At 35.0% G+C, this 26,140-nt stretch overlaps 1 protein-coding gene across 1 annotated transcript in view; it reads right to left on the reverse strand.

Moving 5' to 3' along the window:
* The window catches only part of LOC135080895 (neuroendocrine convertase 2), a 94,743-nt gene that overhangs the window by 31,628 nt on the left and 36,975 nt on the right, over nt 1-26,140 (reverse strand). Inside the window, exons 3-6 of the mRNA XM_063975624.1 lie at nt 16,594-16,698; nt 12,473-12,707; nt 11,093-11,130; nt 3,782-3,858 (exon numbers count right to left, since the gene is read on the reverse strand). Coding sequence (XP_063831694.1) covers nt 3,782-3,858; nt 11,093-11,130; nt 12,473-12,707; nt 16,594-16,698 — 455 coding nt within the window. The remainder of the gene's footprint in view (nt 1-3,781; nt 3,859-11,092; nt 11,131-12,472; nt 12,708-16,593; nt 16,699-26,140) is intronic.

The following is a 26,140-nucleotide window of genomic DNA, read 5'->3' on the forward strand; positions in this document are numbered from 1 at the left end:
AATAGGGTCTTATATCGTCTCACTTACATTTAATATTGGGCTTCAAAAGTGTTTACTTTAGGAAAAACGAGACCTATTTTTTTAAATAAATAAACATCAGACACAAATGCTACGAACCCCGACATAATTCCGAGGGACGCCTTTTTGGCATTTCAAATTACATTTAAGTTTAGTTCTATTTGCATTTTTTCTAAGTTTTCTGTGTATGTCAAATTAATATTTCTCCAGTATATTCTATTCTGCTTTTAAAAAGCATTACACCCAACAACTTCTCGTGTAATACTAATTCAAGTCGCAAATAAAATACTTCTCGAGGTAATCAAAGTTTCGCTGAGACTTGGAAACTATTTGGACTGGAACCCAAGGCTTCAGAATTTCACTTTGAGCCCTCTTCCAGTTTCAGGAGCACTGACGGCAAAGCATAACTTAGGTATGTTTAAAATAGTGTTGTACAAACATTGTAACTATCGATAGTTTTATTAAAACGTTATTGTCAAACGATACCTAACACTTTAAATTATACTATTTTGAAATATTATAAATAGGTAATGCTGCCAACAATGTATTGTCAGCTTTCAAAGCGATACATTAAATAGGACTCTTTTGGCGAGTAACAACATTAGCGACTGAAAGCTCCACAGACTAGCGGTTTTATAGGGTAAGTGCGTTAGTTTTCGTCCAATTATCGGAGTTGCCAACTTTGTGATGCGAAATGAATATCTTAAAATACCCTTACTCATATGTATCATATGTCATTTTAGTCCTTATATAGTCTACTTTACGTTAATATTATATGACAATAAGTAAATACCACGGGTTTTTTATAAAAAATATTTTATGCAAAAGAGGTGATTTCACTAGTTTTCGTCCAAAAAAATCAGTTTTCGTCCTAGTGTACGCTAGTTTTCGACCACTGTGTAGAAAAAAGGGTGCAGTTGAATTATTAACTTAAAACCAATTCTACAATACAGTAACTATGATTTGTAGTATATCATTTGAAAGGTAATTTTGTTAGCTTTCGAATGAAATCAAAAAGATTTAAATAAGTTTCTTACCTAAATTTAGGAAAATATTGCAATAGGTCGAAGGATAAATGGACGAAAACTAATCTACAGGAATAGCTAATTTTGGTTTTCGTCCACCCCAGTGCTTGCTCATGACGTCATGGACGAAAACACAACAACGTTTAAAGCTGTTTTTTGTTTTCGTCCACATCTTTTTAACGGTTTTTATGGGTTTATCACTGTTAAAAAGTGGACGTTAACTAAAATGTTTAATTTAATAGCAATAAAGATCATATTGGAAGAAATAACATTGTATTTTGTAGGTCCATTGAAGTAAAATGATTATTAAAAATATTAATTAGGTGTCAGGGTTTCCGTCCACATGGACGAAAACCAAAATCTTGCAAAATTGTTATGCTAGTATTAGTCCACTTAATTATCTAAGATTTCTATACAAAAAGTTTAATAAACCCTTAAAATAGTGTTTATTATGCTAATAATTAGACATACGTGCCAAAAACATTACGTAAAGTAGCTAAAACAGTAATCAAACATATCATGAAAGTTCCCTACCGGCACGTTTTTTTTCTAACTTGACGACGTTTTCCATTCACTTGTGTGCAGCAGCAACTTTCGTAGATTTTTTTGGAGTTATTACTTGTCAAATTACATTTTCATGCAGACAGAACTGTTACTTAGATATTATAGATTGTAACAAGTCCAAACTTGCACGGAAAGTTAGGTTTGTATTCTAATTTTCCGTATTTGTTTGTGGCAAGTCGGTCAAATGGACGAAAACAGGAGCTGGACGGAAAACCGGCGCAATTACCCTATACCCTCAGGATTTTTAAAGGTGTGACAAAAGATCCCGTTGGGACATCTACCTCGCAAAATAGTTTGAAACCAGCCTAATCATTTTGTTCCATTTTTTTTATTTAGTCTATTCGCTCTGTGAACACACGAGTCACAAATTAATTTGTTTAGAGGAGCTTTAATGCTATCAGTCTGAATAGTTTTCGATGTCTACTTAAACTATCGATAGTTTTACAGCACTAGTTAAACTTTGCCTTTTGTGCTTAATTTCATAGCTTGGGGGTAATTTCAGACAGGAATTCCACTTCGTGAATTATGATAATGCGCATTATTCCGCACATTCTCAACTTCATATTTATAGCTGAAGTTACTTTGGGAAAATGGTATATTTTGAATTAGATTATATCATCGTATCCCCCCGTTGAGTATCGTCTAAGTACCTACCAAGATACACTGATAACGCCCGTAATCACAAACGATGCTTGCATAAGTGGAGCAGCAAATCGAACGCACAGCGTTGAATAGAGCTCTGTGATTGGTTCGTGTGTCACCCTATGCGTCCACGCGCACTGTGAGACCTCATAATAATGTTTGTGAATACGGGCGTCATCATCTCCTAACGCGTGGACTGAAATAACCCTAGATCTTTTAGACATACCTAATTTAATGTTAGCAACTACTTTTAAAGCGTAAAAGATATGCCTGCTGCCGTCTTAACCAAACAATACCGTAATAATCTTCCACTTTGTCCCATCTGGGTGGTAAAACCCAGGATTTCAGTTTCAATTTGCACCACGGTAATCTCACTTGATCTTTTACTTAATGGTAAGTTCTCGTATTTTATACTTGTATTTGGTATTTTGTATTTGCTTCGAATAAATACTTTTTCTTTCTTTCTTGTTTCTTTCGTGAAAGCTCGTATATTACGAGTTGGGTTCACCACAATAGTCGGCGACGGGGATCGAACCCGCGTTCCTCGGCCAATCCGACATCTTCACCGTTCGGCTATCGTCGCTTATTTTTAAGTTTAAAATGGTTTAGGTTATTCTTGCTATAGTAGTAATATTTGCCAATAATTTGCTAATAGATTGATCTTTCTCCTTATTTGAATTATTAGAGAAAAATAAAAGTCTAAAAAAAATACGAGAATACCAAACTTTTTAGGACGATATTAATTCTTCTGAAATGTGAAATTAGATGGAAATTAATTCTGCAGGATTTTGCCAGGCTAGATAAATGAGGTGGCTCGGAGGGAATTTATGAAGATAAAGATAATTACAATAGGACTGTGAGTGCCAAAATATTTTCAAAGTGTTTTTACTTGTAGTACCAATTACAGTATTTTAGACCAATATTTTCCATACATAAGTGTTATTAGTAAGTACAAACAAATTGCACAACTATAGAGAAACCAACGCAACTTTATGAAATCATTTCTAAATATGAAATTAAGATCCAAACTAGATATTTCCAATAAGAAAACTTATTATAAGAAAACTTATTATCTTTAAAGTCGCGAAAGAAAAATACAACAATATTCAATTAGCTAATTATTTCAAAATTCAATTGAAAGTTTTCACGAAGTTTTCTGTGTTGAAGAGAATAAGTTAAGCAAATTGCTTAAACCTCCAATTTGAATAAATTTCTGCTATAACAATATTACTGAAATGGACATCTTAAATAAATAGATGCCTAGGATTAAATTTTATAACTGTAGAAGTAATAGCTAAATAATAAAAAGACGATGAAAGCATGGCCGTTCGTAAAACCAATGAGAATAATACTGAAGTAGTTTATTATGATCTTGCTATAAAACTACGTTTAAAATAAAGGATTACTTTATCATCAGTATTAGCAATAACTCGGTACGAGCGTATCTATATAAATGTAATAGTTTTAACGCAATATCCCAACGCACTTACTTACAGTAGGTATGACTACTTGAAAAGCAAGGTGGTACGCACCTGTTGAACCAGTCGTCCGTGTAACGCGGGTATGGGAACGGATCGTTGCTACTGAAGTCGTATGAAGCTTCTGCGTTCTGAAACAAAATATCACCAATTAAATACACAAAGTAGGTGTGTCAAGTTATTTAAAAACTATCTATAAATTAAACTGATTGATTTTTCGGATCGGAAATGTAACTTTAGACCATTCCATTGACGGCATAATAATTATGATCTTTCATTATGGCATTATATCAGTAATTAATTATTATGATCCTTCATGCAGGTTCTATTGAATGAATCAATATCATTATTATGTACATTAAGTATGTATTAATCTAATGCTAGGTAGAACTAGGGTTCTATAGGAACTTATTATGAAATGGAATCTGTGCTGAATTCTTTAAAGAATGTTTGTTTGTTTCAATAAATATTAGCTTTAGAAAGACAAAAAAGCCAAGGAATTTAATTTATAAATGCTTACACAGCCTTTAAAAACTAATAACAACTGCTCAAGTCATTAAAAGTTCGAGATTATACAAAGAAAATGTCGTTTTAGGAATTTAATTAACAACTTTGAATGAAAATTATAGCTTTAGAAGTGTTCCTAATTAATTCAAGAGAGTAATTTATAAGACGTAGATAATTACAGGCGTAGTAAAGTAAAAGAAATTAATTATATTTCATATTTTGTCACATTTCAACCTTTAGAGTAGGTATAGGTGTATATTGTAAATTCTATTTAGACTACTACCACAGAATAATAATAAGTACCTACTACTATGTTTACACTAATATAAATCAAGAAATGTTTTTAACTTTGTGCAGAAGGGCAAAGAAGTTACAAACACAATGTGGTATGTCATAGGTACCTATGTCATACCTGAAATACACCAAATACATCGTTATTGTGCTTACTTGGATGTTAATAACAGTACTGTTTACAGGTAAAAAGGATTTTTTCTAACCTTAACCTTTGATAAAATCCCAATCTTTTCCATTAACAAATGTCAAAGGTAACAAAGGAAGGCACTCAAACCATCGTGGCGTTAAAATACAAGCTAAACCACTGGAGCACTAATAGAAATCGGCGCAGAGCTTTTAAGAAAGTGACAATTAAAAGAGACGAAGCTTTGCTTATTAAAACTTGACTTATGGCGCAACTAAAAGGCAACTTATTAATGGCAGAAGTTATAACGAAGTTGTATAGTTAGCAGCACATTGGACTAAAATTTCAGTTGGATAGCAACATTAAAATAAATAATAAATAAATAAATTAATAAATCTTTGGACAATTTCACACAGCGCCAGCTAGCCCCAAAGTAAGCAACTTAATGCTTGTGTTATGGGTGCTAGCTTAACGGATATACTACTTATATACTTTTTTTTTTAAATACATAAATATTATACATTGGACTAAAATTTCAGTTGGATAGCAACATTGCCACGATTAACCTTTTTTACCTCAAGTATAAATAAAGTTTCAGTAAAGGTATCGCCCATTACTCCCCAACCCGTCTGGCCAGCGTGGGGAGTGTAGGCCAAATCCTCCATTTGCCTCTGGTAACTTGAGAGGGTCGTGCTCCTGCAGTGGAGACTAAATGACTGATGATGATGATGAAAGGTATCGCAGTAAGTATTTCTCCTGATAAAACCAGGCCAAAATCCATGCGAACGAAACTGCGAGCTGAAGAATGACATAGGCATTGAAGTAGTACATTATAACTCAATGGACATAGGTTAATATTTCAATATCATAATAATATGACGTATTACACTCAGATGGGTGTCTTTCCTCTTCTTTTGTCGTAGGAAGTCATACGAAGCACTTAAAAGTTCTTTGTTTATTTTTTCTTACACGAGTTGTCCTAAATGACCTAGAATCTAGAAAATAATTAAGTAGAACTTAGCTACTTACACGTGTTTGTTTTCTAGTAGATTTCTCAGTAAAAAATAATCGAAATACTCATTTTTGTTGTGGCTTTGATAGTTAGATAAAAATGTTAATTACTTTACTCGTAAACTGATATAACTAAAAAAAAGCTAGTAAGCTGCTCGATTGTTGTGTTGATTCGTGACACAAGCATATTTAGCTTAGTACGAGGGGCTAACGGGACTATTAGTAATTTGTGTAAAAAAATACTAATAAATCTTTTTTTAGAAAAAGAAATATGAAAACCACATTGATGTTGAGGAAATCGTTGTAATCCTGAGGAAGAATGTACATTAAAATTCGCAGGTTCATTAATTCCGTGGCGCAATTAGGACGAAGATTAATTGACTTTGTAATTACTCGGAGCTGGAGTAGCACTGTCCAGTTACCTACTTTGGAATAAATTTACCTCAGAGAGAATATACATTTCTAGGTAACTATGAAAATACGAGTAGCTACGTACTAAAAATAGGGTAGACTGTAGACTCTGCAAAATTATATTTTCTTATATCTTAATAAAAAATCAATGCTAGTAGACACTCCGCTTCACAATAAATCATAGTAACGATTCATGTGGGTGGATCTCAGTATGCCATTAAATAAAATATCACAACTTCAGGTATCAAACTAAGCACTATTCTTCTTCTTCTCAGTTGGTAAACTCTTGCCAGAGTAGTTGTGGTCATCATTGTAAATCACAATCAGTGATCCACCGACCGAGAAATCCGCCATGCTAGGTGACACACGGCACCCACTTTTTAATGACAAAGCACATGATGTCATACCCTGCGTGCCCAAATAACTGCACGCGGAACGATTTAATGAAGGCTACTGACAACGCCACTCTTGTGGCGAAGTTTTAGGCTGACACTGTTATTGGTTTGTTGTCGACACGACAAGAAGAAGTGATGATGTTCGCAATACGGCGGCATTCCTCGCGGACTGCACCTTACCGGTTACTTTCGTTAACCGAACACTTAGTTGCGGCCTGGAAGCGCTATAGGGTGGTTATGTTTTGCAGCAAAAATAAACATAAGTTTAAAGGGATGAAGTGGCGGATGAAAATGTTTACGGGAGACTAAGTCGTCGCAGACGGAAAAAACAAGCTCTCAAAAGATAACTTGACCGGGAAAAAACTAGCACAAGCCGGGAAGTAGAGTGCCGTGTACAAACACTGTTTTACCAGCTTTTTAGGACGTCTGTGCTTGTTTAGACAAACTGGAATATTCATAAGACTGTTTAACTTGGGCTGGATTTGGTTACTGATATATGGCAGTCCATTTCTGAGCGTAATTTACACTCTGGAGGTTAAGGAACGCCACTAAGTACGATTTTTCTACTCCCACAATTATCTTCTTCCCTGATGTGGTAATAAAATATTTAATAACCTAAACCTAAAGTAACCTAAACTATAGAAAATATATACCTATTCTTTCAAAATAAACGACCCAATGTGGTTGATAAAGTAGAGGACAATTGGACATCGGTTCGCGACAGTGTGATCGATTCGCGGCGCCCTAACTTGATGGCATCGATCAACTGGCTGAAAGATTTAGTTCAGGAATTTATTGTATGGAGAAAACATATTGATCATTATATTTGAGTAATAGCCCGCAACTCTATTCTTTTTATTTACAGATTAATCTCATATAGATTTGTACATTAGGCTTACTTAACGCCATAGGATAAAGCATTCTCTTCTCGCTAACCTTCAGAATAAACAAAATACCTTTGGCCAAAGAAATAAAAGAAAAAATATACATACATATAATTTTTCTTAAAACAATGCAATATCCTTCTACTACGTATTCGTTCCTTAGAAAGTGATCTCCAAAACTTGCTGATTCTCAGTGTTGTCTCGCAAACAGGAAGTTATGATATTTTTATTCCCGAGTGTCAGGAGTTTTGTTTTTCTGGAAATAAATAGATAGCGGGACTATTCCCACCTCTCGTTCCCATCGCACAGGAGTTGCATCCTGTGTAGTCAAGATCTACAGCCAATAAAAACCCAACCAGTGAAGGTCAAGTTTGTCCAGGGGGAAAGTTAAACTGTCATGAGACCCGTAACGTAAAAAAAAGATACTTAGTGGAGAATGCTACTGGTTCGTTTGTGATTGTGTCAAACTAAAACTTATCCTAAAGCTGAGCTTAATGTGTGCGATGTGTGTTGTTGCACATAACTCAGATAATAAACAAAAAAAAAACAAAAAAAAAGAAAAGAAAGAAAAAAAAAACAGATTATTGATAGTAGTCAGATCCTTGAGTTATTATTACTTCCCCTAAGACTTTCACCCCCTCAAAACCATTGATCATTTACGGTCCTCATTTTCCGCTGTCCGCACTAAAAGAAGTGTACAAAATAGATTTGCTTACTGTAAACATAAAGTAATTGAACTCAAGAAAACGGAAAATACGGATGGAGGAAAATTTTTCCGAACGAAATGGATTATCTTAATTACGTTTCTCGAGATTACTGGGGTGAGATGATTTCAATATTATTTCAATAAACATTTTCGCCTTTATGGAAATGTGAAATTTCTTTCGTGATTTTAATGTTTCTTTGGATTATTTCAAGGTAGCTTTTTGCATGCGGCTTTCCTATTTGTATCAATCTTCATCGGCAAATCAAGCTTAATCATCTCCTGTAGTTGTAATACTTAGGTGCAATATTGCGACAAAAAAGTAAGCGAGTAAAGTTTTAAGATTCGCCATTCTATTCGCATTTGGAACGCTCTTCTCGCGAACATTAGGCAGGCTCCCAGCAAGTTTGTGTTCAAATACTTTGTGCGCAAGCATTTCCTTGAACGTATCCGTCTGTTGTACCACTATTTGTTATGTGTGCAATAAAGATTTTAAATAAAATAAAATTAAGATATACCTACTTAATGATTTTAAAACCTTGTCCGTGACTTTAAGCAAAAAGTAAGTATCCCACTTGACACTTTACTCGGAGGTGGTGACGAAGCCCATAATTCTCATGACTGTAACTAAACAGAATAAGAAATGTCATAATAACAACATGTAGTGACGAAATCGATACCTACATGAAACTAAGCCACCATTTCTAGTGTGGAAATAGCAAGATACGAATGTTGCATGACTTTTCAATCCATCAAAACCTGTTTGCTGATGTATATTGGATTGTGTTGTACCGCACATATTCCATTTGCGCATCCACAAACCGCAGGGGAAATGCACAATTCCAAACACTGTGGATGGAGGTGTGATTTCAATTTGAGCCAGGTAAAAGCATTGTGTTGTTCTGTTTATCATCCATTTCTAAATGGAGTACACATATGGTGCATAGTATCCATTATAGTGTGTTGTGTAGTACATAATGAAACCACCTCTTAAGCTAATATTATCTCTACTTTTATCTTTCTTTAGAGATTTTTAAATCTCTGACAGTAAGCTGCCACAAGCATCTAACATGGCACAGTTACGAGTATGACAGAGATACTTCGGTGCGTATTTTTACACTAAAAGTCAACAGTTTTCTTTAAAATGTTCGAATATAAACTTAACTATAGAGAAATCGGAATTTCCGATATCTTTTCTGTTCAAATTCAAATGAGCCATTTTTTTACTTCAATAACTAATTCAACACTAATGAATCGTGTGAACATCATCGAACTCTATTAATAATGAAAGTCAAACAAAATATGTTTGCCTTCGTGAAAACAAACAATTTTAGCAGCTAGGTTATTACAATTTCAACCTCCTCACTGAAAATTCGACAATTATCCGCTCTTCATCTTAATTCAATGAAAACTCTTAAGCAAATCCAAGACTTCAGACCCATTTCATCAACAAACCATGCTTATTATTATTACAATTGGAATTATTTTCCCGCAGCAAAGGAGGCATTCAAATGAGCCTTTTAGCATTTTAATTTAGTTCAACAGTCATGAATAAAGTATTAAAGTATTTTCATTTAAAATTCGGGCGCGAGGCAAATCTCAGCCGAGGTGATAAATAAAGGTCGAGTACCTGTTGTTAATCTTGCAGTCCTTAAGGCGGGTATTTATTTTTGTTTTTACAGCTTGTAAACAACTGGAAATAAAACCTCTTCAACATTTATGACAATACTTTAAGTGATTATTTTTTTAGTTTTTCTTTAACTTAATTCAGTCTACACACCGAACATTCCTGGACAAGTTGTCAAAAGTCATAGAAGGTTTAAGTCGTCGACATGATTCTTTTGAAATAAAGCCGCCGACAGAGTCCTTTAGGATTTGAGTCTTGTCAAACGTCTCACGAATGAAACTAGCAATTTAGTCCATTATTTTTCGTTAAAAGTAAAATCGAAAATCAGCCATTGAAGTTACAATGACAGTAGGTACCTCTGTTATTGAAGAATCCCTTCCAAAAATAAAGTCTCAACCCAAAAAGTAGCAAGAACACTTGAATAAACAGATAAGTATAATGGAAATACACAAAGGAACGAAACCCGAGATCACTTGACTTATTAAATACGCGTATTTTCCCTATTTTTTTCGTGTTTGTTCAACTAAGAGCACACAGTTTAAATAAAAGTAGTAGACTCATTAAATAACAAAAGTAACAACTTTTATAGCCGATAGTAAAGTAAGCTTTATTAGTTTGTAAATAAATAACTTACAAACGAAGGAATAGTGGACAACCAATTACTTTGCTAAATCTTGTTTTCAAAGACTACAGTTTTATAAGTTTAATATCTTTGATATAAATAAGCTCAGATAAGCGCAAATTGTGTGGCAAGTATTAGTGAGTATGATACATAGTTCATAGAACTGATGGACAGAAAAGTTCTCTAGTGGCTAACACGAAACGGAAGACATAATGTAGAGCCTCCCACTCGGTGGACCGATGATTAGCTGAAGGATGCGAGCAGCTCAGTATCGGTCGTTGTAGAAATTGAAATTGAGTCTTTAAGATTATTGTTGACGTCACTTGACCGAACTTTTCAATCCTATTAAGGTTCAGCCAAACCAACGCAATCACACGCGATCAGCCGGCGTGCAGCGATGGCGATCAATGCATTTAAGTTTGATCGCCATCGCTGTTCGCGTGTGATCGCGTTGGTTTGGAAGAACCATTAGAAAATATAGAGGGTCTACTCATCTTAATTTGATTGTGACGTAGTAAACGGAAAGTTTTATGTTCAAGCTCGGATAACCGCGGAGTTTCTGCGGAACAAGCTCTCACTGATTTCACTAACTTACTTTGAAAACTCGCGGAATATTTTATATAGTTCAAAGATCACTCGGTCTGTATGTATGAGTACTATATTTCATATGTGGCTTGTGTATGTACATAAGAAGTTTTAGTTACTCGATGTTTGAAAATAAGAAGAAGATACCTATATGAAAAGTTTCCGTTACTTACGCAATATTAGAAAAATAATAAGAACTTACATAGTTGTACTTCAGATCTGGGTGCATGTAGTCCACACCTGTAACAAAATTATGATGTAAATAAAGAGCATGTACTTGTACCTACAATATTAATTCCCACTCACAGCTGGAAAATTAATCAGGAACTTATTGTACGTACAAATATAGTGTGTATATTACTAGTAATGAAACACAAATCTAGTGTGTAGTCCAATAGTGTGTAAATTACATTGATTTGATTGCTTTATAATTAGTTTAGTTTTCGTTTAACCAACTATCATATTATGTTAGTTATATGAGCTACGAGCTATTTTTTAATCGAAACGCACGCAAGACAATCCGCGGCAAAAGTTAGTTATTTATAAAAGTTTACATAGCAATTGTTTTCCGTTTGAATTAAGAAGAAAAAAGTTAAATAACGTTTACTTCAGTATAAAAATGCCTGTTAAATACCTTAAAAATACAACGCAAAAAGGTGCCGTGCTGTAAGCTTTATTTACATAATAAACATAAAAATAAAAGGAAAATGCAAACGCGCGAAGTTCATGAAAACTAAATAACGGTCTAAAACATCCTCTGTGGTAACACAAAGGTGTTTGTAAAGCTTTAAGCTTTTACTGCTGAAAAGTTTACCAAGTATTTTCAAATTAAAATACGTGTTTATGGCAACCATTTTTAGGACAAAGTGTTGAGTAAAATGCTACATTTTTTAAATAATTCTTTGTTATTTTCTTAGTTGCTGAATTTCAGAACTTTTTTATTAGCGGTTACTGCCCATTAGTCAGGGTAGCTATTATAGAAAAGTTATTAATAATGTTGCGTACAATATCATGCAAATGCGCGTTTATTATATCTATAGTTTGAATTATATATATTATAGTTTAACCACTACAAACCACTACACCTGGCGGCCATCATACCTACTCGTATCATAAATCATAATTAACGTACGGTCAACAGCACGTCAACGTAAACACTGTGGTATCTTACGTAGTTGCGATACGGGCGACTTTGCAACGAAAATGTATAGCTTGATGTGCTGTCGACTGTACTAACATAAAATATGTAGGATTACGACAATTATTGGCTACATCAGACACCAGTCTCCTACAATACAATCCTAGCTTACTAAATACATCTATGAACCATACATGCTGAAATTGTAAGTAGAAAATATATTTTTATTAGCGGCCGCCCGCGACTTCGTACGCGTGGATCCCGTTTTAGGGGTGGAGTTTCATAAAATCTTTTCTTAGCGGATGCCTACGTCATAACGTCTACCTGCATGCCTTTCAGCCCGATCAGTCCAGTGGTTTGGGCTGTGCGTTGATAGATCACTATGTCAGTCAGTCAGTCAGTCACCTTTGAGTCTGTATATTTAGATTAAGTTAAAATGCTCACCATCATCCATGATAGCAGTGGTGACATTCACGCCAGTATACCCCTGCGCCCACGCCGCCTCGACATTGAGGTCGAGCTTCGGCTTGCCCCCATTCTGGCCGGTGTTCTTGAGGTACCACTGCAGAGGGAAGTAGGGGTCACGCGGCTCGTCGGCCGGGGCTGTCTCCGGCAGCCGGAGGGGGCGAAAGCCCCGCTTCACCCGCTTGAAGCCGGTCTGCTGGACTGCTGCGTGGACCTGTAGAAAAGATAGACGTTAAGCTGGTTCCAGCAGAAAAATAGACTTTAAGGTAAGGTCATAAAGTTCCAGCAGAAAATAGGACCGCTGCTTCAACTCCTAATGGATGCCCTGAGCGCCTTCAAATTGAAGGAAGTGCTGCAATGTTGACACAGTGGCGCGCTGACCGTACCACTACTAGTTTTCGTTTTTAGAATCGCAGTTGCAGCGCACTACCATTTGTCACGTTCTAAGAAACCACTAAGGACCTAATGTGCGAACTGCATCATGTGATTAATAGAGACTTTAAGATGTAAGGCTGGTAATCAAGCATGGTTTACAGTAGAATCCGGTCCTCCCCCACTCTTCACGGATATCGTAAGAAGAGACTAAGGGCCAAATATGCGAATATCAGGTCTCTCCAACGTCACTTTTATTACCCACAGCATGAATGAATTATGTGCGTAATAATCACACAGCACTTAATTATTTTCAGTTTCAGTCTTGCAAGGATCAAAGGTATCATAAACATCTAATTGGACCATATGACTTCGATATAGATTTCTATTCAATAAATACACTTAGATCACTGACTTGAATTTAATATATCACGACTAACCTCTATATAGGACTTGAATGAATATCCCTAACACCCAAATATTGGAAGGAAGATTTATATTTTCATTTCCAGCATGTTAATAAATCACAGCAGCCCTCAGAGGGTCGGTGACACGAGCCCTGGCAGATTGTCACTCAGCATTACGAGTGATGGATGTAATATAACAAAACAAAACACAAAAGCCTTTTTGTCAGTTAGAACAAATGTACTACTCCATCATCGCAAATGATCATGTGTTTTAAATACTCCAAAATGCCACCTTAATACAAAAAGGTATTTTTACAATGAAAGGCAGTAATCTCTTTGAAATAAAAATAAACCTGAATACATTTTGATACACAAACTGTGTCCCACAGATAGGTAAAGGTCATTCCTAAATCCTTACGAACCCATTCAAAGGTATTTGTATTTACGAACATGCTTATTTATTAAAGTAAATACAATAGTTATTTTTAGTTGCAGCCCCTCTGGGATTATGCCCATTATAATCTGGTCACGGGCCTCTAATCCCTAAAGGAGAAGACTGAGTGCCTTATCATCCGAACGTCAGAGAAGGCCTTATCTTTTCATTTACTTGGATATTAATAAATCACAACGGACGTCAGACGGCTGATTGTCACTCAGAATTACGAGTGATGAATGTAGGAGACAGAGTTTGTTGCTAGAATATGATAACACGAATCCCTTAAGTGAGCGAATTTGATATGGGGCTAAATATATCGAGTGACAGTAAAGTAGATCAAAGCTTTGTATTCATCTTTGTTATGGCGTGACGCCATGGCAAAAATAGAATACATGGAATAGGTATTTTGACCTGGCTAGTTTATGACAATAAAATTATTGGTACGTAAGAAGTTCACTAGTGAGTGAGTCTCTTACGCTGCCTCTTTTCAGCACTGGCCCATATTATTATTCAAGTGGTTTAAGGTTAATAAATAAGTTCAACATACCTACCTAACTTGTTAAGACTAAAACTGCTTTTTAATAGCTAACTTACTGTAAATGAACTACCTTTATATAGATTACTTATTTTGAATTTCTATTAATAGTAGACTTTATCACGAAGTAGTAGTTATTCTATGCTAAGTTTACATTTTGAAATTTCGTATTTTACCAAAGAAAATTTCGGTAATCGCGCCTGAAACTATTAATCAAAGTAAGATCGAGCACTCTGATTAAATTAAATTATAAATCGTTCCCTCACTATTCCTAGAAGCCATATTGAATTTTGATGAGTTCGATAATATCGGCTCATAATTTAAAGGCAGGTTTAAAATAACAATTCTTTGAAGAGCTAAATTAACTTGTATCTGATATAAATGAACTTGATTTTGAACTTGCGTATGTGGGAGTAAGTAAATTAACTTGCAAGTTACGTTTATCGGATGGATGAAGTATAATAGGTATACTTTAGAAGTCAATTTAACTTGTCGATAAATGTTCCCTGGGTATTATACTGAAGATCAGCGTTATCTTGGCACGAGTAAATAAACATAGTTGTTTTTGTCCTCAGATATTATCTTATAGACTAAGAGCTAGTGAAAGCCAGACCTACGTTATTTTATAAAGGCTGAAAGTTTGTCAGCGCATGCTCCCAACATAGCTAAGAACCATGGCCAAACATGAAGTTTGGGTCATGGTGGCTTTGGCAGACAGACGGTACTAAAGGTGAGTAAAATACCAACTTAATTACGTCAAAGTATAAAGGCTGATTTTTTGATATTTCCTTCAAAATGTTATTAGAAATGACGTCATTAATTGACAGACACCTACCATGGTGGCAGCCCTTAGCCAGACACTACTCTTAGTCTATTATACAACAGATGAACATGTAATTTGGGTTATATTATTTGAAAATTTCAAAAGCTAATATGTCATCTAAGTTATCACAAACCATTTTAAAAAGAGAATACCTATGAATAGCTAAATACCGTATTATAATAATAGGTTTATTAAGGCTAAGGCTGAGTTGCACCATTTTATTTGAGTTTGACAGATTTTTGACGTTTGTCAAAGTTAAAGCCAGTCTAAGAGGTATCTCCCAAATCGTCATTGGGTTTCACCGAACTTTACATTGACATGTATTTACAAAAAAAAAAATGAATTACGAACTTCTTGCAAGAAAAGTAAAAAAATGCTCAGGTTTTCATCTGAAAAATGTGTGAAGCGTGATTCTTTCAGCCTGAATGTTATTGAAATGGAAATCATAGAGATTATTACACAGGCATTAGACGTAAGTTACTTGTAATATTAAGTTTCTGTATTACCACGAATCATAATCGTAATTATGGCTATGAAATTCTTCCAAGAACGATTTAGTGCCACCACAATATCAACAAGTAATCAATGAAAACCATTGTTTGTGAAATGTAAGACAACAATTAAAAATAATTTTCTTGCTCCTAAGTCCTTTGTATCGGGAGCATTGTTCTGTGATTGCCTTATTATGAAGGCGATTCTTTTCAGCACAACGATAATACTACGGACCTTTTGCTCGAAAAATTTCTTTTATTGGGGTCCTGATAGAATACCTTTATTAATAACCTCAGCCATGAAAGGAAGTCCCCTACCTTGAACTCACAATATTAATAAACATTACTCAGATCACGTTTACAACTTAAGTATGATTTGTACCTAAATTAATGGGGACATTATGTATGTATGTACCTATAGGTATTATTTCCTAATATTTGTGAACTTTATCAGGTAAACGAGATAAGCTGATATTTACTCTTATGTAATGTTATTTTATGTCTATTAATTAGGGACTAGAAAGAACACAAATAAATTAAATTCATGTTAAATTTTGTCCCTTAAATACTTCTTGAGTATCTATGGTAGGTTCTTATTCAAGTGGGTGTTTAAAACATTTTGCCCCTTAGTTTACCAGGTTTAGAATAAGAGGGCTTAGTGTAAGTTTACATCAAACGTCGTCACTAGCGAGCACGTTAATAAACTAAATGAAAATTTTAGTTCTTGAAAGTTTCCGCTAGGGGCGCTGTACAATCCGTCATACTTTTAATGACACTTTTTTACGCAGTCGACATCGAATACGTTTGACGTAAACTCACACTACGCCCTAAAGCCTTGATCACACGTACCGAGTAAACGGGCGAGACAGTAAAATGTTTACTCGGTCGAGACAGTAGGGTGAGCGAGTCACATACTCGAGCGCTCGGCCGAGCACTCGGAGTAATGTTCATTCATTCACACACCAAGTACTCCGCCGAGAGCATTGTCTCGCCCGTTTGCTCGGTACGTGTGATCAAGGCTTAAGTTCGTACTTACGAGAGGGTGTTGCTTGAGAAGGCGCGCGTGCGCGATGGAGCGGCGCGTGCGCGCGTGCGGTAGCCCGCGGTGCGCGAAGTGCCACTCTGTGTCAGACCCGAGCAGCTGGCGACAAAGAAACAATTAACATTAAAATTATGAAACAAAAATCTATAGTCATAAACAATTTATTCTAATTTTGAGTTTGACACTGGTCGCAAACCCATAGGTTCATCATTATCATAACGTTAGCAATTGGATTGTTGACACCAAGAATTGCTATAATATTTTAATGATTTTTGGTCAATACCTAAATAGTTGATAAGTTTGTGAAATAGTAACGTCAAAGTTTTCTTTTGCCTTAGAATTCATGGTAGTCGTATAAAATTAAGGTCATATTGTCAATAGTTGACTATGAAATCAACTTCTATAATACCCATTGCCCATTTTATTTCATAATTCGATAGAGCGAAAATAAATCATACTCCTTTAAAACTATGGTAATGTTATTCATAGGTTTTTATATTTATCCTTAACCAAGTATATTATAAGGTAAGGTGGGAAAAAATAGCACGTAATTGGAAAAAAATCTTAGAAGATTCTGTAGTGGAGGCCTCGTACCGAAAAGCACAGCATAGGACGTCCTCCCACAAGGTGGACCGACGACCTTATAAAGTTAGCAGGAAGGCGCCGGATGCAGGCCGCCACGTACCAGCTATTGTGGATATAATTGGGGGAGGCCTATGTTCAGCAGTGGACGTCCTATGGCTGAAATTATGATTATGAAGACCACCTTGAACCGTTCTCAGGTAATAATCTATAGTAAACAAGAACTAAAGTTAGAGTCCTTTACATACCCTCACCAATATTAGTAGGATATGTATAGTTCACTAACTTTATCAAGATACCGAGCACAGTACTTCAAGTTTGTGAGGCGCAGACACGACCTTAATTTACTAAGTTGCCAACCTACTTGACAATCTTCACATTCGAGATAATTAAGTTTCACACTAGCTTCATGCTCAGAGTTATTCTGTTTATATTTTGTGTGTGACTGTACATAATTAAGCTCTCTCAGTGGAGTATAATGTAGAGAAATTTAAAATTGATCCCACCTTTAGGGCTCGCCATCGAACCTAATGTCATACCTATGTATTTTTTTAAGTATAATAAACCTTTTAAAATATTTGTAAACAAGATTATTTTCAAGAAGCATTCGTCTAATATCAAAGTAGGAAATTAATTTTGAACAGGAAAAGAGATCGTGTTTATCTTGTTGTCAACATTCTAATAATAATATAATTTGCAGATTTTGCAGCATATAATATTTCAAACGGTAGGTAAACAAGTGGATTCCTAGATATTTTTGTTAATTTTATTACTGGTACTTACACTAGATTTATTTATAGGTACTGAAGCACAGCGTTTTTTCGTTAAAAAGCTGAAACATTTCACTGAAAAGTCTAATTCATTAAATATAACCTACGTCCATCAAATCCTAAAGTTAATGAACAAAATTCTGTGGGCGCGATTTAACAAAAGAAGACTCCAAAATGGTGCCTTAATTAAAAACTTTCCTAGTTTTCCTTCAGCTTTTTCATATCTACAACTTTACTTAATTTAGTATGACATCGTTACGGTTTTAGGAAAGAACTAGAGAAGAATTTAAATATAAAAAGAGTTTTAAGTGCCTTTTTCCTGGGATGGGATTCCTCGCATTTCATTATTTCATACATGTTTTTCTGATTACGCGTGCGACACGCACGCGTGCCTAAATCCGCATTACAGGAAAAAGGCACTAAGGGAAGTTAAAAAACAAAAACTAATATTTGCCTTAAAAAACTTTTCAAATTACGTCTTCAGACGTATATCAGCTCCAAGGGGAAAGTGCTTATCTACCCTTTGAAAGGTGACACACTTGCCTACTGTTGTTTGTATAATATAGCCTATATTTTCAGCTGAGCCACTTCAAAGTCAAAGCTTTGATTCCCAATACGGCGCCATGTGTGTTTATGTAAATAGACTATTTCCCAGACTCTGGGTTTAGGGTAGGTTTATATAGCTCACGATCATGTGTAGAAAACTAGACTTACAATGCTTCAGATTAGATAGGTAATATTATACAAAACTAGCTTTCCACCCGCGGTTTCGCTCGTGGTTTTCCCGGAAATTAATCGAATTTTTCTCGCAGTAAAAACCATCCTTGGACTTCAACGAACATTAAAAAAAATGGTAAAATTCGTCCAGGCGTTGTTGAGTTAAGCGCTTACCAAAATATTTGGCAATTCATTTTTATATTATAGAAGATATCCACATTATTTATTGTTTTATTGTACCATTTAGAATATGAGAGAAGTTAGTCAAACGTTTCCAAGAAGCATGAAGATTGTTTACAGGCAATACGATTGAAGGTAGAAAAAGGAAATAAATCTCTTTGAACTGAAGGGCTTCTATTATTTTTATCCTGTTTGCTTATGCCGTTTCTGTGTAATATTTTTATTTTATTTATCTAAAGGCACGACCACAGAATAGAATTAAAAAACAAAGATAACTTAACTAGGTTTCACATTTAAATTATATTCCTATTAATTCTGCGCATAGCATTATACGTAAATACCTACATAAGAGATATGAGCTTGAACAGGTTATTAGCCTATTAGTTTATAAATATTCAGTTTCAACGGTCTATCGTGCTTAATTTGAATAAAAAAGATTATTTATTAAAATGCTAATTGCTTAACGTTTAACTGCCCACTGGGGTTTGTCCACTGGCGCCCAGGCATTATGCATACAAGCACTCCGTATTAACCGGATAGGTTTCATGAACATGAAAGCATTTGCAAGTCAAATAAATAATGTAATTATTCCGGCACTGGGATCGTGCGCAAACTGTAAATACTATTACTGAGTCGGGTTGGATAATAATTGTGCTTAATTCACATGACACGGTTAGGTATGGTAATTAAATGAAAATATCAGATTTTACCGTTTAAAAGGCATATTGACGGTTTTGACAGTAATTAATTCTTATTTTCAAAAGCTTCATATTTATTATTCTTGTTTACTGGATAAGAAAGTAATGATCAAAGCAGGCGTAAAAGGAATCTATTGAAATGTCAAAGAAATCAATAAACATTGAAAATTGACAGTTCGATCCGCATTTGTAAGCTGCCCATTTCACGCCCTGAAGTAAAGTAATTTAACTCTCATCTTTTATTCAATAAACCTGCAATCAAAATTGTGTTATCAAACAGTAAACAATAGCAATTCATTAATCTGTCAAGGGCAAAGCAATCATAGATCAAAGTAATCAAATAAGCCTTATAACCTTGACAATATTCAATCAAACGAGCCCTTTCAATTAAATTGCGAAGTACTCGCAAATCCGCTTCCTTATTTCTCGTCGGCGTTAAATTGCGTTCATACCATTTAACGTACAAATGTACGAACAGTAATTTGTTCAGATTTATTAGTACTGAACAGAGCCTTTATGCCTGCGCAAATGAAAACCGACTTTATGACCGGGCTGTAAAGTCCAAGAGGCAGTTACTTTTACGACTCGATCCTGCGAACTGTTAGTGCTTAGGAAAAATGAAAGAGCTTTCCAGCTGTAGGGGCATATTTATTAATTGTTTATTACGTTATTAAGACTGTTCGGTGTTAAATAAAACGAAATCGCTGCCAATTTCCTTTTAACTTGCAGTTCACTGTTTTATCTTTTATTCCTATTTTTATTTCTACTTTAACTCTAACACTTACAGAATACTCTCTGGATTTGAAGGTCCATGGTTCAACCCTTGAAAGGGACATACAAATTAAAAAATCACTATGTACTTATTTCATTTCAGATTAACTACATCTTCACAATCAAACTTGAATTAAACTGACTGTCCAAAAAAACTGATTCCGTGTCATATAAGGTACGGTCGACAGCACGTCAACGTAAACACTGCGGTATCTTACGTAGTTGCGATAGGGGCGAGTTTGCAACGAAAATGTATAGCTTGATGTGCTGTCGACTGTACATTAAACGTGTCGGTCTAATTGAAACTGACAGACGCCTACGTTCATAAAGCTCGGCTCATAAAGGCATTGCCGAAAGTCACATATTTCTGGTCCTTTGAGCCGGATGTCAGAGTCTTCGACATATAAATAATATATAAAACTGAAGCACTTACGTACTATTTTAAGCACATAGAATCCCACACTCCAAAACGTGGCGCTAGATAATTAATAAGTTAGATGTAATTTCAAACCGTAGTTGATTTTACCCGGGATGTTAAATCGAATCCAGTTGCGAATTAAACAACCCCTGAAGTTCAATTAAGTAAAGTTTAGTAACTTGGGGACTTGTAGACATTTTGAGATTCAGCGAGGGTACATTATAGGCTAATGGAGCGTAATTTGTAACTATTTCTGATAAATAAACAACACAGTTATGGCATTAAGTCCGCATCTGGTATCTTGTTTTAATGTTCAATAGCCAAAAACGTAGTAAGAGTAAAAAAAAATCACAAAAAATACCATCAAAAGGAAATATTTCATATTTGAACATTATACGTACTTTAAGAAAAGATAACAGTTTCAAATCAGTAAAAGTTGTAACAAAGTGCGCAATGAAATAAAAAACTTCCGCCTTCGTAGCAAGCAACTGAAATGTCTTTCGTAGTCGCTACGAAATGCTACAGAACTACGATGCTACGATTCCGTACATTCCTTACGTTTCTTGAATATTCGCAGTCTTTTGTAAAAAGCTTGAGCAGTCGGTTGGCACAAAAAGAAAACAATAATTTATCTTACTAACTAAGAACATTTACTACTGATCATTTAGCACGAAATTATTTATTTTCGGCCAATAAAATTTCAATTCTTCTCTCTATAGCGATGATTCACTGTAAGCATAATAAAAATTTTTTATATTGCCTAATTCATTTTAACTAGGTAAGCATAACTATGAAAGCACACTAAAAATTTTTAGTATGTATTTGCCTAATTTCTTATGCCAAGTGCTACTACTGAATAAAATATTTTTTACACGTTTGAAGTTTGATTGAAGTTCTTACAAAGTTTCAAAGGAAGCGCCAGTCTGAAGTTGTTCTTAGTGCAACACAAAAACTGACAGCAAGAAAATAATAGCTTGTTGGCTGTACAATTTAAATGAATACTTTATTCATAGCAAAGTTTGTTTTACGAAATATTCAAAATAAATTACATACCATCTGTGAGACACGTGTAACTGATCGCGAGGCGCTTATTAATAATTTAGCCGCAAAATAACATTTTATATCGGCATGATTTTTTTATTTATTTATTTGATCACCAACAAGGTTACATTGTAGCGTTCACAAAAATAAGTTACAAAAAGAACTTCATGAAAAAGAATTATTCTTCGCTGAAGCGCGATAAAACATTCAGTGTCAAATCACCTACGAAGCGAAGTTTCTGTCAAAAAAGAAATAAAGTTCCTACATAATTTATCAATAAAGTTGCCTGCTAGGTATATAGGGTAGGCCGAGGAGAGTTGTAACAGAGAAGAGTTGTGACATTGTCGATTTTTTAAAACCAACTATCAAGGAGCTCGCAATAGCGCGCATTTGTTAGCTCGAGACTTGAGCTAAAACGCGCACTGTTACGAGCTCGCTAGTAGTTAATAAGTTCCAAAAAAAAATTAAATGTCACAACTTTCCTTTGTTACCACTCTCCTTGGTCTTTCCTACTCATGCCCACGATAATACTACGGTGCTATATTAAACAATACTTCGTACTTTTGGCGCTGTCAGTATTACCAGGCCAGCTCATCTCCGCGAGTTTACATCGAAAACAAAACAAGTACGATGGCACCCTACAGGATTACTATTCGATAAGGCCTCACATACGAGCGAGCATTGACTCACGCACGCGTATTCTTGTGTATGATGGAAAAAAATAAAGAAAATGGTGTACAAAATACTGTGCAGTATTTAACTGCCTAATTAATAATAAAAACACAGAATGTACTTTTTTAAGTTGCCTGAAGACACTGAGCGGTAAATAAGTGGTTAATATTATTCATGATAATTCATGCTTAATCATGTATTTCCTCCGCCATTTTCTGCAGTTTGGCACCTCACGTCACACATCATTTTACCGAAGTCAGCCCTATGGCTTCGGCGCAGTACCGATCACTGACGTTTGTCAACAAAATGGTGCTTGACTCTTGAGACAAGCTAAATTACACCATATTGTTAATAAATAAAATAAATAAATAAATAAAATAAAATAAATAAAACAAAAAGTATTTATTTCAGATAACAGTGATCCATAATGTTAGTAAAAACTTAGGTTAATGACATCATTTTTAAATACCTTCGCGAAGTAAACCTTCTGTACGTAGTACTTATTATTAAATCTGTGGTATTACGTTTACCTGCCTTTGAAAACTTTCCTTTTTCCTTATTATTCCAGAACAATGTCGCCCACTTCAAGTCGAGTTTCAGAGTGCCTCTCTCAAGATCGCAAAGTCCTGATAATGATAATTAAACAAAACACAAAGCGCGGTAATTATTTCTTTAAAGCTAGGGTTACACGGTTCCGACTTTTGAGATAATGAAAGAGAAAACTTGACACCATTAACCAACATCTCCAAAGACTTCTCACACTTTCCTTTAGCCTTGAAGTTGGTTTTCAATTAACTGTTTTTGACTTTGAAAACAAGTGAACCGTCTCTTACACTCGTATTCACAAACCATTCTTGCTTAAGTGAAGCAGCAGCTCTGTGATTGGTTCGTGTGTGTCACTCCGCCACTCAAGTAGGTATGTCTATGAATAGGTTTTTGGGACTCACTGTGAGTAATGTTTGTGAATACGGGTGTTACACAACCAATCAAGAGTTTACTTTTTTCACTATTGGCAAAGAATAATATGACCGTTGTTATCCAGCAAGTTTTGAAGAAATATACCTATCTACATACAACTTGGCTTGCTGTTTAGACTATTTCGTCTATACATATAAGACCACTGTCTGAAATACGCCTGCTATTTGGCCTAACTCCTTACTCTAAGGGTCATTTATTATTCCTGCATAATGAACCGAGTTATTGTACCAGCCGGGAACGTGCCCAGAATAACCGGCTTAAACATATTGGAATATCTTAACAGAGTTTGTGATATAGGGATCTGTGAGACTGACGTTGGAATATGATTTGGCACATAGAACTGTCATGTACAATTTCTACAACATCTATATGCCTAGTATAATTATCTATAAATAATATTCATTTGGAAAGCTACCTGATAGTACGAAGAATTCGTCTCCTATACAGAAACGTCGCGAAAAAAGAGACCTAAATTCCCATTACCAGTGTTATGAATAGATTATCTTTTTTCTTAGTATAATGTGAGTAGTAATCTCTAGAGATTATTTCGTAGGAGGCCCATACTTATGAAGGTTTTTTCAAGGGCAGTCTTTCTTTGACGACCGAAGTTTATTTATTCCTAACTTTTATTTATAACACGAATGCTATAAAAACAAGTTAACACTGGCTAAATGTGCACACCGCACGAAGGAAAAAGAAAAAAAGCGCACCTGAACTTGACATTTAGCTGCACTACGTTGTCTGTGCCATTGTTTTTATTTATCGGTCTCGTGCCAGCAAGCAGGTTGTGACCTACTTGCAGCCTTTCGTTCGCACGTGTGGCGTATCCTAAACCAGGGAAAAAAGTACTAAAAGCGTATGCTTAAACTTTAGTTACGAAAGCCGTGTTAAGTGCTTGAAACTTTTAAGTATAATATGTGTTCTTTGCATGTTTGTTTTAGTCGTAATTGCAATTTATAAGACTTTTGGGGCTGTGTGTAAATAATTCAGTATGAAGCTGTTTTGGCCACTAGTGTGGAGTTATGTGCGTTAGTTTTTTGAATGATTACTTTCCCCAAACTAACTATAGTTGCTAGGTTTCATGACTTCTGACCTTAGCCTGTGGAAAGCTATTTTCAGGTTTCTGAATAATTGATCTACTATCATAGTCTGGTTATAAATCTTTGGCTGTAGTAAGTACAGATTATTTATTGCCTTCCCCTCTAATATCCTCTTATCATTAAAGTGCTTCATAATAAGACCACGTAAGAAGATTTAGTCGGGTCTTAGGTGAAATATTAATATGATACTGACCATAGTTCAAAACGTGAATTTTATTTTCAAAGCGTTTATAAATGTCACACTTAATTTAATGATTAAATGTAGGCCAAACATGCGTAATTACACATTCACTTACAAAATTTTACAATAACACTCCTTCATTTCCATTACAAAACATGACAGGGCAGCGTCACACGTCATTTTAAGTTGTCAAACATGTCGCTTCATGAGTCACGTGGGACACCCCACTTTACGTATAAAATATGAGGTGTTCTTTGTTTTTACTTTTTAGGTATTTACAGTCACTTGTTCCGTGACAAGTACACCTAAGAAGAAAACGAAAGAATCCGCGCATTGAAATAGGTACTTTAATAAGAAAAATGTAGAGCATACTGAAACAAATTGATTTTCTATCAATCCCTAATTTTTAAGTGACCCCTATGGTAACATATAATATGAATTTTGTTTTCAAAGGGGTCACATAAAATTAGGGATTGATGGTGAAAACGGGCATTAGTCTAGGTATTATATGTAGTTTGTTTACAAAATTGTAAGCGTGGATTAAGTTGAAGGTATCTACCTACACGTATTAGCGCGAACTACAGACAATCCACTGTCAAGGTCAGAAGGCCTTGCGACATTGTTAGAAGTCTTTACTATACTTAAAGGAAACTTACCGAGTCCATTTCAATCGTGACGAGGGGATTTTCTTATGTGCCTTTGTTCTTTGACCTTTGTGAAATGTTCAGTGAGTAGGAACATTCGTTACTTATTATCTAGGAAAGATTTTATTTTTCGTAAATTTTTGACAGAAAAATACTGATAAGTACTTTCATGGACATGTAATTGACATTGTTTCAACCTACGTAGTAGCTGACCTAAGTAGGTACAACTTTGAAACATTTTATTGGATATATTTTTAAAGAAAATGTTTTCTATTAGCCAATAGGTAACCCGAAAAACAAATTGTGATCTTTCCCCTATTTCATAAGATAAATGAACTGTTACACGCGTACATTTAGCTTGTCTTAAGTACCTCGGTTTCATAACGTTTTATCTAATAATATATAACAAAGTCATCCGAAGATAATTGAATTCACCTAGGGCTTCGGTAATACGACCCAGACAGTAATCGAAGATAGACTAGCTTATTTGTCTTGTCTAGATCGGTTAATAATAGATTTCTTTTTTGCAATCAATTTCTGCTAGCTTATTTATCTTATTTCGGGTGAGTCACTTGGATTTTTCTATATTGACAGCACTGTCATCACTGTAAATTAAAAGTGGTTAGTGATTCATCTTCCCTTCATTTTTATGGCAAAATAGTGGAAATCGGCGACTTTATACGATCTTATGGATTTTCTAGCTATCTCTACATCTTTACAGGCTCTAGATAGCACCTAAACACAATCGTAATCATAATATACCTATGTATTTATTACACCTGCTTTTTA

The sequence above is a fragment of the Ostrinia nubilalis genome, chromosome 18 (assembly GCF_963855985.1).
Source record: "Ostrinia nubilalis chromosome 18, ilOstNubi1.1, whole genome shotgun sequence".
Lineage (NCBI taxonomy): Eukaryota > Metazoa > Arthropoda > Insecta > Lepidoptera > Crambidae > Ostrinia > Ostrinia nubilalis.